This window comes from Lepidochelys kempii, chromosome 11 (assembly GCF_965140285.1).
Source record: "Lepidochelys kempii isolate rLepKem1 chromosome 11, rLepKem1.hap1, whole genome shotgun sequence".
In the NCBI taxonomy this organism is placed as follows: Eukaryota; Metazoa; Chordata; order Testudines; family Cheloniidae; genus Lepidochelys; species Lepidochelys kempii.
The window spans coordinates 65,038,164-65,053,921 of record NC_136390.1 but is presented as its reverse complement, the minus strand read 5'-3'; the positions used below and the strand labels follow the sequence as shown (position 1 = coordinate 65,053,921).

The following is a 15,758-nucleotide window of genomic DNA, read 5'->3' as shown; positions in this document are numbered from 1 at the left end:
ATAGCTTTAATAAAGGTGCAACCTCATGGCATGGAAAATAACCTTTTGAGTCTTCTGGGCTTATGGCCTCCTGCACATATGTGAGTCTGTTTCTCTTACTGAGAATGTGGGCTCTGCAATCCTGGCTAACCATCAGTTTCAGAACAGGAAAAGGCAATTTACTAGCACGGTTGAGAGTGCCATAGCAAATTCAAGAATTCCACATCTGGTGGTGGTTAATTTCCAATATCCTTTTGCAGAGTCGTATTTTGACAGCCATCTGAATTTCCATTTATAGGAATGGATGCTTCAAACCTGGGTTGGGGAGTCCATCTGGTCGACTTTGTCAGGGAAACCAGACTGTGTACTACTGGTGCTGAGACCTTTACTTTCCTGTACCAAGAATTTGTGACAAAGCAAAGCCACAGGTGTTATTTCAGTGGATATGGAGGGACAGGATCTCACAACAGATTTTTTTGGTGGCTGCTCAGACAATTTTTCCGAAAATATTTAATTAACTTTAGGAAAAAGAAATAAATATGCCTGTAGACATGTAAAAATCATTGTAACTTATTTATGTAGGGTTTTCTGAAGACTCAATAAAAATAATGTACAGTTGTCTCTATTTAGGGTGACTGTATTTCCCTATGCTGAATACGGGACACCTGGTAAAATTACTCGTATTCAAGTGAATTCAACGGCAATCAATCAGAACTATGCAGTACAAACGTTCAAATTAACATCAAGTTGACTGAGCCACTGTTAAAAAGAATCGAACTATGCAGTATTGCTTTTTATTTACTGTCTTATCTTTAAGGCTTTAGGATTCACATGGGCAGAGGTGGCACAAACACACACACTCACTCACTCCCATATATCTCTCTCACACAGGGATGGGAGGGGTGACCAACTGATCCAACCCTCCCTGCCTGGTGCTCTCCGCCATCCATGTCTGGCTGAGCCCCTGGGACAGACCCGCCTCTCCTGGTATCTGGTGCTGCGTCATCCTGAGGCAACATGTGGGGGGGCGCCACAGGGTCACATGGCCCCCCTCCCCAGATTTCTATCAGGGTTCACACCAGAATGTGGCCAGCAGCAGCCTTTTGGAACTGTGTAGGAAGGAAGGACAGAAGCTGCTTCCAGTCGCGGGGCAGGCGGGAGGGGAAGGGGACGAGAGGGATGACCTGGACCATGTCTTTGCAGAGCTCATCTCTTCCCACTCCCCTGTGGCTGGAAGCTGCTTGTCCCTTCCTGCCTGCACAGTGTTGAAAGGCAGCTAACACCTCCACCACCTGTCCCACGACTACAGTCAGGGCAGAAAGGGTTAAACCCTAAGGACACATTGTGCACCAGGGACCTCAGGGGCTTCAGCAAACCCGGCCTGCGAGGTGGCTCAGCAGGGGAGGGTGCCATGGGGATGGAGCGGGTGAAGAGGGTGCTAAGACCCTGCCTGGGACCCTACTGTGGAGCCTGCAGGGTCGGGGTGGGAACAGGCTGGAAATCGCTTCTCCCCACCACTCCAGAGCTGAGGGGCGGATAGGCTTCCCCATGCCAGCTCTGTGGGGGCTTTGGCACATACCGGAGAGTCTTGGGCTTTCCTGGGGCACCGGCCCAGCCAGAGGCAGTGGGGGGAAGGAAGAAGCCTGCCTGCCAGCCAAGCTGTTGGTGAGCTGAGTGTCCGACCAGGGGCTGGTTCTCTGCACAGCACTGGGAGCGGGACGCACCCCACCGGGGGGGATATGGAGGAGCTGAGGGGGTGGGTGATGGTGAAGGGGCAAAGCAGGGAGAGGACAGCGAGAGGGGGTGCAAGTTAAAGGGCATATGGGTGGGCAACAGAGGTGACCCGTAACTGGCCACTGCCTGGCACCTATCCGCACACACCAGCCACTGCAGCGTGCAGCCAGTGTGGTCCGGAAATGGGACGGGGCGAGGACCTGCTGGCCGAGAGCTGGCAGGAAGTGGGGGCTGCAGTGACGGACAAGCAGGGGCAGTGGCCGGCCCTGCAGGAGCTGTAGCTTTGCCTTCCACACCCACCCCTATCGTCAGTCACTGGAGCCCGCCACTCATTGCTGGTGGGTGAGTGGCTGGCAAGCAGGGATCCGACCAGCAGCAGGACCCGTCAGTATTGATGGGGGCGAGACAGAAAATATGGGACAGTTTGCCCATTTTTAAGAAAGAGTAGGCCCACCTGCAGGAGGGCTGAAATACGGGACTGTTCCTCCTAAAAACAGGACGTCTGGTCACCCAGTCTTTATTGGACTTAAACAGAATAGAAACACAAATAAGGTTCTTTGCACATTCTTGTCTTTTTTGTTGTTGTGTTTTTTTAAAAGATGTGCTAGCTAGTAAGTCTGCTACTGTGAAAAGTGATATTTGTATGTTTAATATCATTTTTCATAGCAGACTTACTCAACTGGGGCAAGCCGGGGACAAATTAGGCCCTGGATTGGGAGGTGGGTAGGGAGGCAGCATGGGCAATGGGGGAAATGGATGAGGGGCGGGCAGTGGGGATGGTCAGGGGCAATGGGGTGTAAGCCTGGGACCAGAGCCCACCACCGTGCAGCTGAGGCCGGGGATGGGGCCAGGGCCCGAGCCCCCCGCCAGGGGATGGAGCCTGCTGCTGCATGGCTGACGTCCGGGGCTAGAGGAAGCAGCGGGGGTCAGGAGCAATGCGGGGTGGTGGTAGTGGTAAGTCCACAGCAAGAGCCTGGGGCTGGAGCCCACCATTGCACAGCCGGGGATCAAGGCTAGATCCCAAAGCCCTGTGGCCGAAGCCCAGGACCAGAGATAGCAGCGGCGGCTGGGGTGATGGGTGGGCGGGGACTAGAATCAGAACCTGTTGCTGCCCAGCCGAGGCCAGAGTCAGAGACTGGAGCACTGGCACTGGGGATGGAGCCCAAAGCCCTGTGGCCAGGGGACAGAGCCTGCCCTCTGCCACCCCAGGGCTGAAGCCCGAAGCCCAAGCTCCCTCACTGTTTGTATCTCTGGAGGGGTGCAGGGTACAATCCCTGCTGGGGTATCTAGGTGGAGGGGCTGCTGCTTTGCACTAGACCATCCTCTCCCAAATCACTGCCCAGAAGGCTGTGGCCACAAGAAAAGCCCCTGGTGGCTGCTGGTGGCCACTCATTTGAGAAACTGGTCTTAAAACAGACAGTGGGAGGAGCTGGCAAGGACATCAGCTGGGCATTTGAAGAGCCGGACAGAGCAGCAAGGTTAGGGAGGCAGAATTCACAAGGACTGGGGAGCTGGGCTTGGCAGCAGGGCTTCTTACTGAGTCATTGACTGTGCTGCCCAGTTCCCAAAGTCCCAGCCCATCTTCCCTGTTTTTTGGACCTCTTCTCCTACTCCGTACTCATTTCCACAATTAGTTCTGTTTTTATTAATGATACTATTAATAACAATAAAAGAGGAAAAAAATAGAAACGGTTAAAAATGAAATACAAAGTGTAAGACCTTCACTGTGGAATGGAGTTTGGGACTTGGAGAAATGGGAAGGGGTCCATAGAACGAGGCTGCTGGTTTAGGGCCTGGCACCAGGCTAAGCAGGAAGCCTGGGTACCATTGGCCTCTGCTACCCATCCCAGCTCCCCAGCTGTGTAGTATGACTCTGTGGCTCCCATTAATGCCCAGCTTCTCTCCGTCCATATACTCTCCTATACAGCTCAACCTTTAAACTCTGATAATTATCAATATTAGAAAATGTCACCCTTTTTAAATGGCATGGGGAATGAGAGTCAGGGAACATCAAGAGGAGACGTCAAGGGGAGGAATGGAAGAGAAGAGCTTGTGACCATGAACATGGAGAAGGAGCAAGAGTCCCTGGGGCAAGGAGACTTCAAGGGTTGGTGAGGTATGGAAGTGAACATAGGATAGTGTGTAGTAGGGCATATAATAGTCTAGGAGGTAGAGATGTGGGCTATAGGGGATAAGAAGGCTCCCAGAAATCGGCCGCCTCTGTCCGGGAAATTGGACGTTAATCATGTCATGAGAGAACAGAGTGTATAAAGTAGTGACATTTTTATGTGTAGAAAAACTGTTTAAAATAAATTTGTATAGGCTTTAAAAGAAGTTCTTGTCTTCATAAGTGTGCGTGGTTGGGCTTGTGAAAATAATGTGGCTTTGCAGATGGAGGGAAACAGTCATTTAAAAAAGAGAAATCAATTTTTAAAGTAACTTTCTAATTTTTGTTAATATGTACAGAATACATGATAGCGTTGGGTGGTATAAAGATTTTATTAGCACTTGGTATTTTCTGCTTAACTCATTGACTTCATCACTGATGAGTAAAGTGGTCATTGTGACTCATGCCAAAGAATACCCTTCATACCATACCAAGTCGTACGTGTGTGTAATATAGTATACGTTTTTATATGACAATTGTTTTATAATGTATATGAAATGAAATGTCTTATAGGCAGACAGTCCCATTTTGTAGGGCCCCGTTTTGCAGCTTAGAGCTAGTTGTCAGAAAAGATTGATTGTTGGTATTGTAATGAGCTCATTTCTATTGTTTTATTGTCTGTTATCACGTAACAGTTGTATAAGCAATCTGTGATTTGTGGATTTTATCAAACTAAGATAAAAAATAACAGGAGTTGGTGCAGACAGATTACCTATTATGAAATCAGGGCATGAATATCTCATCTACTGACATTTCTCAGGCAATTCAATGTTTTGTTGTTTGTGGTCTTTGATGTTATAAAAATAACGCACACTTGAATGCTTTTTGTAGTGAGCCTTTAACTTTGCAGGCAGATGTTGCTACAGCAACAAAATAAAGCAGGATACTATAAAAGTTAAATGCACTCTTATTGATTCATTCCCACCCAAGTGGAGGGTATTTTGGATTCTTATACTGCATTGAAATTGGTCTGATGAGGCAAACCAGCTCTAAATTAGTAACACCGATTTAGCTGCTTTCAGTCGTATATGATTATCGTCTCTGGGTGCTTTGTACTATTTTTGGCTTTTTAATACTTTCTCACAGTATAGTTTTTTTGTTTCTTTTTAAAATACTGCATGCTAATGAGTGTTGGTTTATAAGCAGCGTGCATATGGATCAAGTTTAGCGAGATGTTTGGAGAAATCCACATGTGAAAGAGGTTAGGTGTTACAACTTGGCCCAGTACCCCTCTGAATTGATGATGCTATCCTACAGTGAGGGGACTTAATTGCTGGATTCAATGTGCTTCAAAACCAGCTGGGTCTGGGCAGAGTCTAATCACTCTTTCTAGCTCTCTGTCTGTAAGGCACATTCCCAGGCTTAGACCCTGTGCCTGGGCCTTTCCTTGGGGGATGGGACTCTGCAGTTCAGCTACCCGAGACCCTGAAACCAGTGCTTCAGAGCCTCCCACTCACACATGCTGCTCCTAGGCTGAGGGCTCTCTGGGCTTCTATTTTAAGCCAGGCAGTACCTGGAAACAAAGCAAGGAATCCAGAGTGACTATTCTTAAAAGCTCTTGAGTAACCGATCTTTGAAAACAACAAAAAGCCTGGCAATGCCCCCTATACTAGTCTGATCTGGCCTCATCTGAGAGTTGGGAGTCCAGGGTTTGTCTGTGTTCAGACTGGGTGGAGTTCCTCTCTCCCTCTGTCTCTCTCTCTCTCCTGTAAATGCTCCTCAGAATAGAATAGAATTTCTGTCTCCTTACCATGTGCTCTACTGCAGCGGTTCTCAAACTGTGGGTCGGGACCGCAAAATTGGTCGCAACCCTGTTTTAATGGGGTCACCAGGGCTGGCGTTAGACTTGCTGGGACCCGGTGCCAAAGCCCAAGCCCTACCGCCTGGGGCTGAAGCCAAAGACCGAGGGCTTCAGCCCTGGGTGATGGGACTCCGGTTACAGGCTCCTCACCTGGGACTTCAGCTTTGCCCCCCCCCCACCTGAGGCTGCAGGGCTGAGGTTAGGGTCGTGTAGTAATTTTCATTGTCAGAAGGGGGGTTGCAGTGCAATGTAGTTTAAGAACCCTGGCTCTACTGGAAGACTCCAGGTTCCCTCCCCTAGTCATGCTCATGCCCCTGTGTAGAAAAACCATTGTTCGTTTGAGGGTCAGAGACAGCAGTTGAGACACAATCAAATCCAGTGGCTCCAGATTGCTGATAGCTTCTCAGCATAATCCTTCAATAAGACGTTAAATACCTTTCCCGGGCAGGGCAGCTGTCTAGAATGCAATTCCTTGGGTTTGTCTTAGGCAAGATTAGACATGTGTTGAACACACACAAAATTAAGTTTATAATTTGATACAAGTGTGTCACACTAGGCTGATATCTTTTATTCTGAATGAGCCTTGGATTATAGTAGTTTTTTTTCTATTTAGTTACATTTGCCAAATAATTTAAAATAATTTAAGTAGCCATGCTACCTTGAGACAAGATGATGGGCCTGATCCCATGTTACTTATGCCAGTGTAATTCCATTTACTTCAGTGGAATGTGGATAAATAGGGAAATGTCATGAATTGAGGTGTAGAGTTCTCAGCATTAAGGGTAAAATGCATAACGGAGTTGGTGTAGTTATTCTAAAAGCAAGTAGTATAATTCCAGAAACTTTTTGTACTCTCAACCTTAACTCAGTTTTCGCATAGGTTTTGTCTGGGAATAGAAAAGAAAATGTGAACAAGATATATACAGAATTCCTTACAGTGTCACAAAAGGAAATTCGTAATGTTAATAAATCAGTGACAAACTTCTTATGCCACCAGTTGTGATTTCTTGAAGTAGTATGTTAAAACACAAGTGTTAATTTTGGGTGCCTCTAGAATTATGGGGCTAATACGCTTTAGTATATAAATCTACTAGTTGTGAGAGGTTGCCTTTATATATTGAGCATTCTTGACCTTTTTGACTGATTTCAGTATTTTCCTGGCATTTCAGAGCTTCAGACAACAGAGAGGAAATGTCATCTTCTAGTAGCCAGTTGCTTGATCATCAACACATCAAAAAAAGAAGAAAAGACAGGACAAGGCTGAGATCTCCGTCTGTAACTATCATGAGCACATCTGCCCGAACAAGGCCACTTCAGAGTTTCCAGAAGAGGAAACTATACAGAATGAGCAGTGCATGTTGTTGGAATCAACAGGTAGAGCTGTCTCCTATCCTTTAGAAGACAAAAGCAAAGATTCCAGCTGGCAGTGTCTGTATGTGTCTGTCTGCTATAATGGTATATTACATGCTGCTGTTTTGATTGTTCAGTACATTCAGACAGCATGCAGTACACGTGACGGGAGTTTAGCTGTGTCAGCGGGAGTTCATAGTTAAGGAGTTGAATATAAAAATTGTTCAGAATCCTGCTTTATCAAATTCATGCATTTGTTTTACAGTTATCTTTACATTCACTTTACAGTCGGGGGTGGGGTGATTTAACGATTTTTTTAAGGAAACTTTACTGCTGAGGAAACAAGCTACAACATAAATCTGCTAGCTGTTTGCTTTTAGAGCATTTGTTTAACTAAAGAAAGTTTACACAGCTGGTAGTGCATTATTGTGTGGGAAATTAAACTGCTATATCTTAATCTTGTTTCCGTTTTTGCCATTCCCAGCCAACTCTGCTCGCTTCTTCCTAGCATCAGTAGTGCCTTAAAACTGTCTGTTATATATTAAGATTTTGTCTATTACAAAGAAACTGAATTGAATTAAATGCTTAATGTGGAAAAATCTATTTTAGACTGCTACTTGTGTAAGACAAATGCTGTTTGTAGCCATGTCCACTTTTCCAGGAGTACTCTGTGATTCCAAATGTTATGAATACTGAGTGAGTTTGCCACTTGCTCCTAAAGGGTTGAATTACCTGCTGTTTTCCAAATTTGTTGTAAGGTCATTATTAAAGCAGCATTAATCCGGAGGGATTTTGATGCTTTGCATGACCTTCCTGTACCTTTTAGACACTGTATTATAATGGTGCTTTTGCATCACAATAACACAGCCTGTTAGCATTTCCATTCTAAAGTTGGATTGGCGTGTAGGTGAGGAGGGCATTAGTGAACTAGGATTTTGGAAGGTACTGTTTTGCTCTCTCGCTAGTTTTTTGTGTGTACATATGCTTATACTAACTTGAAATTTGTTTTGATTTTTAATTACTTCCAGTAGTATGTCATCTTTAATCGCACAAATTAAATTTTATGAGCACCTCTGAAAATAGGAAATACAATGGATATGTGAAAGTTATAATGGCAGTACTGACAACCCCTTAAGGGAAAGAATAATAAACACTGTGGGTGAAATCTGGACCTCATTGAAGTCAATGGCGAAATTCCCATTGATATCAATGAGCCAGGATTTTACCATATGAATAGATAAGCAAGCCTTTTTGAATCTGAATATGAACAGATATTCACAGATAGTGTGGTTAAGCCATTGCCAATAAGAAGCAAAATTTCAAGTTGTTATACAGTATATTCTCCTTAGATTAAGAAAAAGATCTCCACCTATCTGCAGCAAAAAGGGCCAGATTTACAAAGGTATTTAGTAGAGCTGGTGAGAAATGCTGTGACAGAATGTTTTTTTCATAGGAGAATGCTGATTCATTGAAATCAAAATGTTTTGTGGAGGTGGCTTGATTTTGACAAAAGTCTGATGGAAAGTAGGCAGGTTTCTCTCTGAAACCTTTCTGGTTTCCTACCAGCTTGCTCATTCAGCTTCTTGGCAGCCTGGTCTTCCAGACTTCCTGCAGTTTGGCAGCCTGTCTAGAGGATTGCTTGGAACTGAGAGTCTGCAAGCTCTGGGAGTTCTAGCTCGTAAGCTTCAATGCCCCTCAGCTTCTTTGTGGTTCACCTGGCATGCTGCCATTGAGTGAGGCTTCTAGGTTCCCAGCTTCTCTGCAGCTTGCCTGAAGGGCTACTGCAGAACTGCTTCCAGGCTCCTGTTTCCCCTTCAGCCCATTGGGTACTGAGAGTGCTGGCTCCAAAGCTCAAAGTCTCCTCGCTCAGCTGGGACTCCAGGATCTGCGGCTCTGGTGCAGCCAGTCAGGTGGACTACCATGGAGTCAGGGATCCAAAGGCTTTTCCAAATAGGAACAAAACTAAATTTTGAAATATCAAAATCCTCCATGAAACCAAGTGACCTTCCTCTGCCCATAGCAGGGGTTTAAGCCTAATGATCCCAAGATAGGTGCCTAGTGGGATTTTCGGAAGTGCCATCTGTACCTTTAGGTACCTAAATAGCTTTGAATATCTGGCCCAAAGTTACTACAGTGCTGACCAAAGAGGGGAAAAACCCATAGAAAACAGTAAAACTAGTAGGTATGTGTGTGAACTGAAAAGTAGTGACCTAATGCATCAGCTGCGCAGGACCAGAGGATGGGGCCACTAGGGGGTGGAAGACAAATGTGACTCTGTCTCACCTTTTCTTTCTTGGATTGTGGGACTGGCTGGGGATGGAGATGGTCCTGGCTGCATGTTAATTTGTCAGACTAGGATTTAAAGGTATGGTGTTAGGAGTTAGCTGCCATCTTTTACAGATATAGCATAGACTTCAACATGCTAAAACAGTTGAGTAAAAGACCTTCCGTGTGTGTCGTCCCCTCCCCCCCCCCCGCCGCCCCATTCCTGCCACCCTTGGCTTTAACTCAGCCAGTTCATTATGTGTTAAGGGCAGTGTGCCTTGTCTACTGGGATTTTTCAAATACGTTATTTAGCGCATTACCTGCCACCTTAAATCTTAGTCTGGACAAGCCCAGATTGGCCACCGTAGTTTGCACTTGATTGTAATGGCTCCCTAGGAACCATAACGCTGGTGAGAATTGATGGAATGCAATGTGCTTTGGCAGTCCCTCCACTTCCTATGCAAGAAACCACCTATACCTACTGTGACAAAGTTCCTCCTCTACCTTGGTGGGTCTTGCGCTTATTGGCGGATTTGCTTGCCTTGGAGCTTCACAGCAGCCCTCAGTTTGGCCATTTTCATGAAACCACAGTCCAGGTCAACTCCTCCTGTGTCTGACCAGGAGTTGGGAGGTTTGGGGGGAACCTGGGCCCACCCTGTACTCCGGGTTCCAGCCCAGGGCCCTGTGGAATGCAGCTGTTTAGAGTGCCTCCTGGAACAGCTATGCAACAGCTACAACTCCCTGGGCTACTTCCCCTTGGCCTCCTCCAACACCTTCTTTATCCTCACCATAGGACCTTCCTCCTGGTGTCTGATAATATTTGTAGTCCTCCAACAGTATGCATTTTCAGCTCCTAGCGCCTCTTGCTCCCCACTTCTTACCCGCGCACCACAAACTGAAGTGAGCTCCTTTTTAAACCCAGGTGTCCTGATTAGCCTGCCTTAATTGATTCTAGCAGCTTCTTGATTGGCTGCAGGTGTTCTAATCAGCCTGTCTGTCTTAATTGTCTTCAGAAAGTTCCTGATTGTTCTGGAACCTTCCCTGTTACCTTACCCAGGGAAAAGGGACCTACTTAACCTGGGGCTAATATATCTGCCTTCTGTTACTCTCCTGTAGCCATCTGGCCCCACCCTGTCACACTACCTATACATCTGTAGGCGGGGACCAAGAGCTGGCTGTGCAGGCTCTACACCAGCTGAAGGTTTCCCTCGCCTCCTAGGAATCCTTATGTACTCATTTAGGATGGCTTTAAGGTTCCTTTATGCCACTTCTACAGCCCAAAGGGACCTTAATGTGGGCCAGAATGTGGCCACTTCTGGATCTCTGGATTCAGTTCCTAGTTGCCTTTTCAAAGTCCAGTTTTTAGATTAATTTAAATTTTAGCAGTGGGCTTTTACAGATGGCAAAATGATGTGTTCATTTCTGAATCCTTTGCTTGGATGGTGTTCTCTTTATTGACTAGGCTCTGTCTCAGCACTTTCGCAGTGTTTTGCAAAGGAGGAGCCTACAGTATGGGAAGCCCAAGGAGTTGATAATAGGATACGGAGATAGGATCCAGGTCCCAGGGGACCGTTGTCATTATCACTATTGCGGTAACTGGAAATCTTAGTAGAGGAACCAAGGATTACATGAGCCCAGAAGACTGCACTGAACTTTTGCATCTAGAGCAGTTCTCTCCAGCCTGGTGTGGAGGCAAATTGAAGGAGCAACCTGGAGAAGTTAGCACTGCTGCTGCGTGTGCTGTAACTCTTGTGGAGAAAAAAAATTAAAAAAAAAAAAAAGAGAGATGGTGATCCTGCACTGTCAATCTAAGGCCTTTCACAAACGTCACACTCATTAAAACGTTAAAAATGAAGGAGAAAGAAAGAAAATGCTAGGCACATAATGCCTCTGCTGGAAACGAGGGGAAAGACATCTTGCCAAGGAAGTCAGTGACAAAATCAGACTGGGCATTTTAAACATGTTCTGACAACCTAAATTAAATAGATATCAAGTCCTTGAATTAAGAGCTGTCATCAGTGTATCACTTCCTTCAAGAAATTTTATTCTTTCTGTGGCCTAGCATCCTTTCTGTCACTTTCTCTTCGTCTTAGTCGCTACGGTTGGTTACCCGGCCATTGATGAGATTGTTCAGCGTGAAATAGAAGAACAGAGTATCAGCCCAGGCTGATTGTTCGATTAGGCAGAATTTCTAAGGATGAGGCTGCAAAATGGCCACTGGCCCTTGAGATTGACCGTTATTTTGTCAGAGAATGCAACTATCAGTTTGTCAATAGATTGCTTGATCTCGGACAGAGAAAAATGGATTTCACCTTAAAGGGATATATGGAGTTTCATGCTGGATTCTTAATTCAACTTAATAATGTGATACTGGTCTCTCTAGCAAGAAATGACCATATCCTCTTTATTTTGGATACTTATATTGCCTCTGTTACCATAGTATCTGAGCACCTCACAATCTTTAATGTATTCAGCCTGACAACATCCTTGTGAGGTAGGGAAGTACTGTCATTCTCATTTTACAGATGGGGGACTGAGGTACAGAGAGATTAAGTGATTTGCCAGAGATCACAAAAGTCTGTGAACGTGCAGGGAACCAAACCTGAGTCCCAAGCTAGCACCCTAACCAGTAGACTGTCTTCCTTCTGAGAAGTAAAAAAGCTTGTCCTCCCTTTGTCCCCTTCCAGTTTTTTACTGGCTCATTTTAATAACCTTCTCCAGGATGCCGTTGCCCCAGAATCGTGGTGGATGAGGTAATGCAGTGGAGTAGTTCGACTGAGACAATTTAAAGGTGACTACATTGTCTGAAAAAAGAAAAGGAGTACTTGTGGCACGTTAGAGACTAACCAATTTAAATTGAGGTGCCACAAGTACTCCTTTTCTTTTTGCGAATACAGACTACCACGGCTGCTACTCTGAAACCTACATTGTCTGAAGTATCCTTCTAGCTAGATTTGAGATTGTATTTTGAGATAACTAATTACAGTAGATTCCACTCATTAGCAACCTCTTGGTTCCCAGCAAAAAAGTTGCTATTGTCTGAGAGCTGCCAATAAGCAAAAGGCAGATTTGTGGGGCTGCAGCCAGGGAAGAAAGCGCTGGGACATGTCCCACAAACCTTCCTGCGGTGCTCGGCACATCCCAGTGTAAACCTTCCCATGAGGCTACAGCTAGGGAAGGAAGTGCTGGGATGCGCCGAACCCGGGTCCCTGGCGTTAGGGCAGGGCATAGCATGAAGCATGCAGGGAGAAGTACTGTGCGGCTCTGTGGGCCCACAGTACCTCGCTCCTTGTGGGAAGCCCCAGCATCCAGGCTGCAGCCCCCTCCTTATTGCTGCTCTGCCCGTAGCCTCCCCTTCCAACCTCATCTTCCAGTCCACAGCACCAGGACTCGGGCAGAAGCTCCCCTGTTGGGTGGTGATGTGGGTGCCACACCCACCTGTGCGGCAGCAGGTCCCAGGCCACATGCAGGTTTGTGGGGCTGTAGATAGAGAATGAAGCACTGGGATGTGCTGAGCACTGGCTGTGGACAGGTGTGTGTGGCTGCAGCCAAGGAAGTGCTTCCTTCATGGCTGCAGCTCTGCAAACCTGCTTGTGGCTGGGGCCTATCTTCCAAAATGTTGTTGCTAAGTGGTATGTCTATTGCCAGTAGCCGAATCCAGTTAACATTAAAGTCGATGAGACAGGATTGGTTCCTAACAAAATGTTGCTGTGAAGCAAAGTTGTTAACATTGGGATTGTGGCTTAGCAGCATCCACTATATCTGACTTCCTAAATTGAGGGGATCAAGTAACTCTGGTATAATAGTTTGAACGGTTTCAGCGTGGTAGACTGTTAGTCTGTATCAGCAAAAAGAACAAGGAGTACTTGTGGCACCTTAGAGACTAACAAATTTATTTGAGCATAAGCTTTCGTGGGCTAAAGCCCACTTCATCAGATGCATGCAGTGGAAAATACAGTAGGAAGATATATATACAGAGAACATGAAAAAATGGGGGTTGCCATACCAACTCTAACGAGAGTAATTGATTAAGGTGGGCTATTATCAGCAGGAGAAAAAAATTTTTGTAGTGATAATCAAGATATATTCCTACTGTATTTTCCACTGCACGCATCTGATGAAGTGGGCTTTAGCCCTCGAAAGCTTACACTCAAATAAATTTGTTAGTCTCTAAGGTGCCACAAGTACTCCTCGTTCTTTCAGTTTGAACAGGGTTGCTTTATTCTGTGGTCATAGGCAATTTTATGCACCCCTTTATATTGGCACCATATGCTTGGAATAGCTTTCAGTTTCCCATTTGCCAAATGCTGCCTCTTGCCCTTCACATCCCTCCATGATCTTTTGGGAAGCTATTTTTAGTTAATCTCTGCATTGCTAAAGTTCATATTGCCTTATTCCTGAACTCTTGTCCCATTTGTCAGTTGGATTGTAAGGCCTTTGGGAGAAGGCTCATGTGTGTTGTGTTCTGTGCCGTGCTCTGTAGATTTACACTGCTATAGAATACTCATGATAGTTCTCAGATTCTTGTGTCCCAGAATCTCTTTGGGCTTATTCCAACTCAGTGTCTCTACACTGGCCTCTGTTTTGCCAATTTCTTCTTTGCAGAAAATAGCTCGTTTTGTTTCCTCCTCCTCTACTGGATTCTGTTATCATTTGTTATTATTTAACATTTATATTGTGGTAGCACAATAAATGACACAACTTGGTAGGATCCCTTTGTGATAGGTAGGTACTGTGCAAACATAGTAAATGACAGTCCCTACCACAAAAATCTGTACAATTTGAAAGATGAGGCATAAGAGATGGGAGAGACTAACAGTCAGGCTATTGGAGGTTGGGGGAGAAGGGATAACAAATAAATATAATAGGACATGGGTCATCAGGCTCTATTATAACCATTTGCTGATGATTAATATCCTCAGGAGCCTGTTCATCCCTTTGGGCCAGGCTTTGCCTGTTCAGCATGACTGAGTACCACTACTAACCTGTAGGTAAGAAGAATGGTCTCTCTTGCTCTGCAATCAGTTTTTCTCTTGATTCCTAACGGGACTCTCTTGAAGACTCTTCTCTGATTACAGACCCTAACAAATACTAGTTTTCTGAGCATCTGTTAGACTCTGAAGCAAGATAGGTTTGTCTCTGGAAGCGTATTCATTCTATTTTTATTTCATTGTTCAAAAGACCTTACAGTATTAGAAAATTAGGCCATTTCTTGACCTCAAGAGTCAGTACATAAGCCACTTTTAGCAAACCATCTTTCAAAATAGAAGCTATGATTGTAATGCATCTATGCAGTTCATCAAGATGATTTTTGAACAATTATTCAACTGTAGGATCCAGGTTAGTATGTTTTAGTACATCAGAGACACAGGAAGTACAGTAGACCCTCAGAGTTATGAACACCAGAGTTACGAACTGACCGGTCAACCAGACACCTCATTTGGAATTGGAAGTACACAATCAGGCAGTGCAACAACAGAGACCCAAAAAACACCTGTATAGTACAGTACTTTATTAAATGTAAACTACGGGGAAAAAAAAGAGAGAATGTTAAAAAAAAAATTGACAAGGGTAAGGAAACTGTTTCTGTGCTTATTTCATTTAAATTAAGGTGGTTAAAAGCTGCATTTTTTTTCTGCATAGTGAAGTTTCAAAGCTGTATTAAGTCAGTGTTCAGGTGTAAACTTTTGAAGGAACAACCATAATGTTTTATTCAGAGTTATGCACAATCTCCATTCCCGAGGTGTTCATAACTCTGAGATTCTGCTGTATCGTGTGTTAGTCTGGAAGCTCAAGAGCTCCTGAATTCTAACTGTGACTTTGCCACTCGTTAGCTTTAACAACTGGCAAGTTATAAACTTTCTCTGTATATGTATATAACAGTTTTCAAGTACATAAAAGGTTGTTACAAGGAAGAGGGAGAAAAATTGTTCTTCTTAATCCCTGAGGATAGGACAAGAAGCAATGGGCTTAAATTGCAGCAAGGGTGGTTTAGGTTGGACATTAGGAAAAACTTCCTAAGTGTCAGAGTGGTTAGGCACTGGAATAAATCTCCTAGGGAGGTTGTGGAATCTCCATCATTGGGGATTTTTAAGAGCATGTTGGACAAACACCTGTCAATGATGGTCTAGATAATACTTAGTCATGCCTTGAGTGCAGAGGACTGGACTAGATGACTTCTCGAGGTCCCTTCCAGTTCTATGATTCTGTGTTTCTGCATCCACTGAATGGTGATAATAACTTACCTTGCCCACTGTGGTATTGAGAGCTATGTAAATGCTTATGAATTATGAGGAGAATGGAGTTATGAAATTGTGGAGAGTGGACAAGAGAGAGGTTTCAATCAGGGAGCTGTTTGTATTGCTCGGTATTATTTTAGCTTTTTAAAATGATAAATATAATTTAAAAAGCCAATCTGTAATAGGAAGAGGTTTAAATGTAAATATATTTCTAGTTATATGC

At 44.8% G+C, this 15,758-nt stretch overlaps 1 protein-coding gene across 6 annotated transcripts in view; it reads left to right on the top strand.

Annotated features, from left to right (window-relative positions):
- The window catches only part of KANSL1L (KAT8 regulatory NSL complex subunit 1 like), a 97,702-nt gene that overhangs the window by 43,265 nt on the left and 38,679 nt on the right, over positions 1-15,758 (top strand). For all 6 annotated transcript variants that reach the window (XR_012154379.2, XM_073306701.2, XM_073306703.2 and 3 more), the window contains one exon: positions 6,851-7,055. Coding sequence is in view for 5 of the 6 variants with exons in the window: in XM_073306701.2 (XP_073162802.2) it covers positions 6,851-7,055 (205 nt within the window). In the remaining variant the exon portion in view is untranslated. The remainder of the gene's footprint in view (positions 1-6,850; positions 7,056-15,758) is intronic.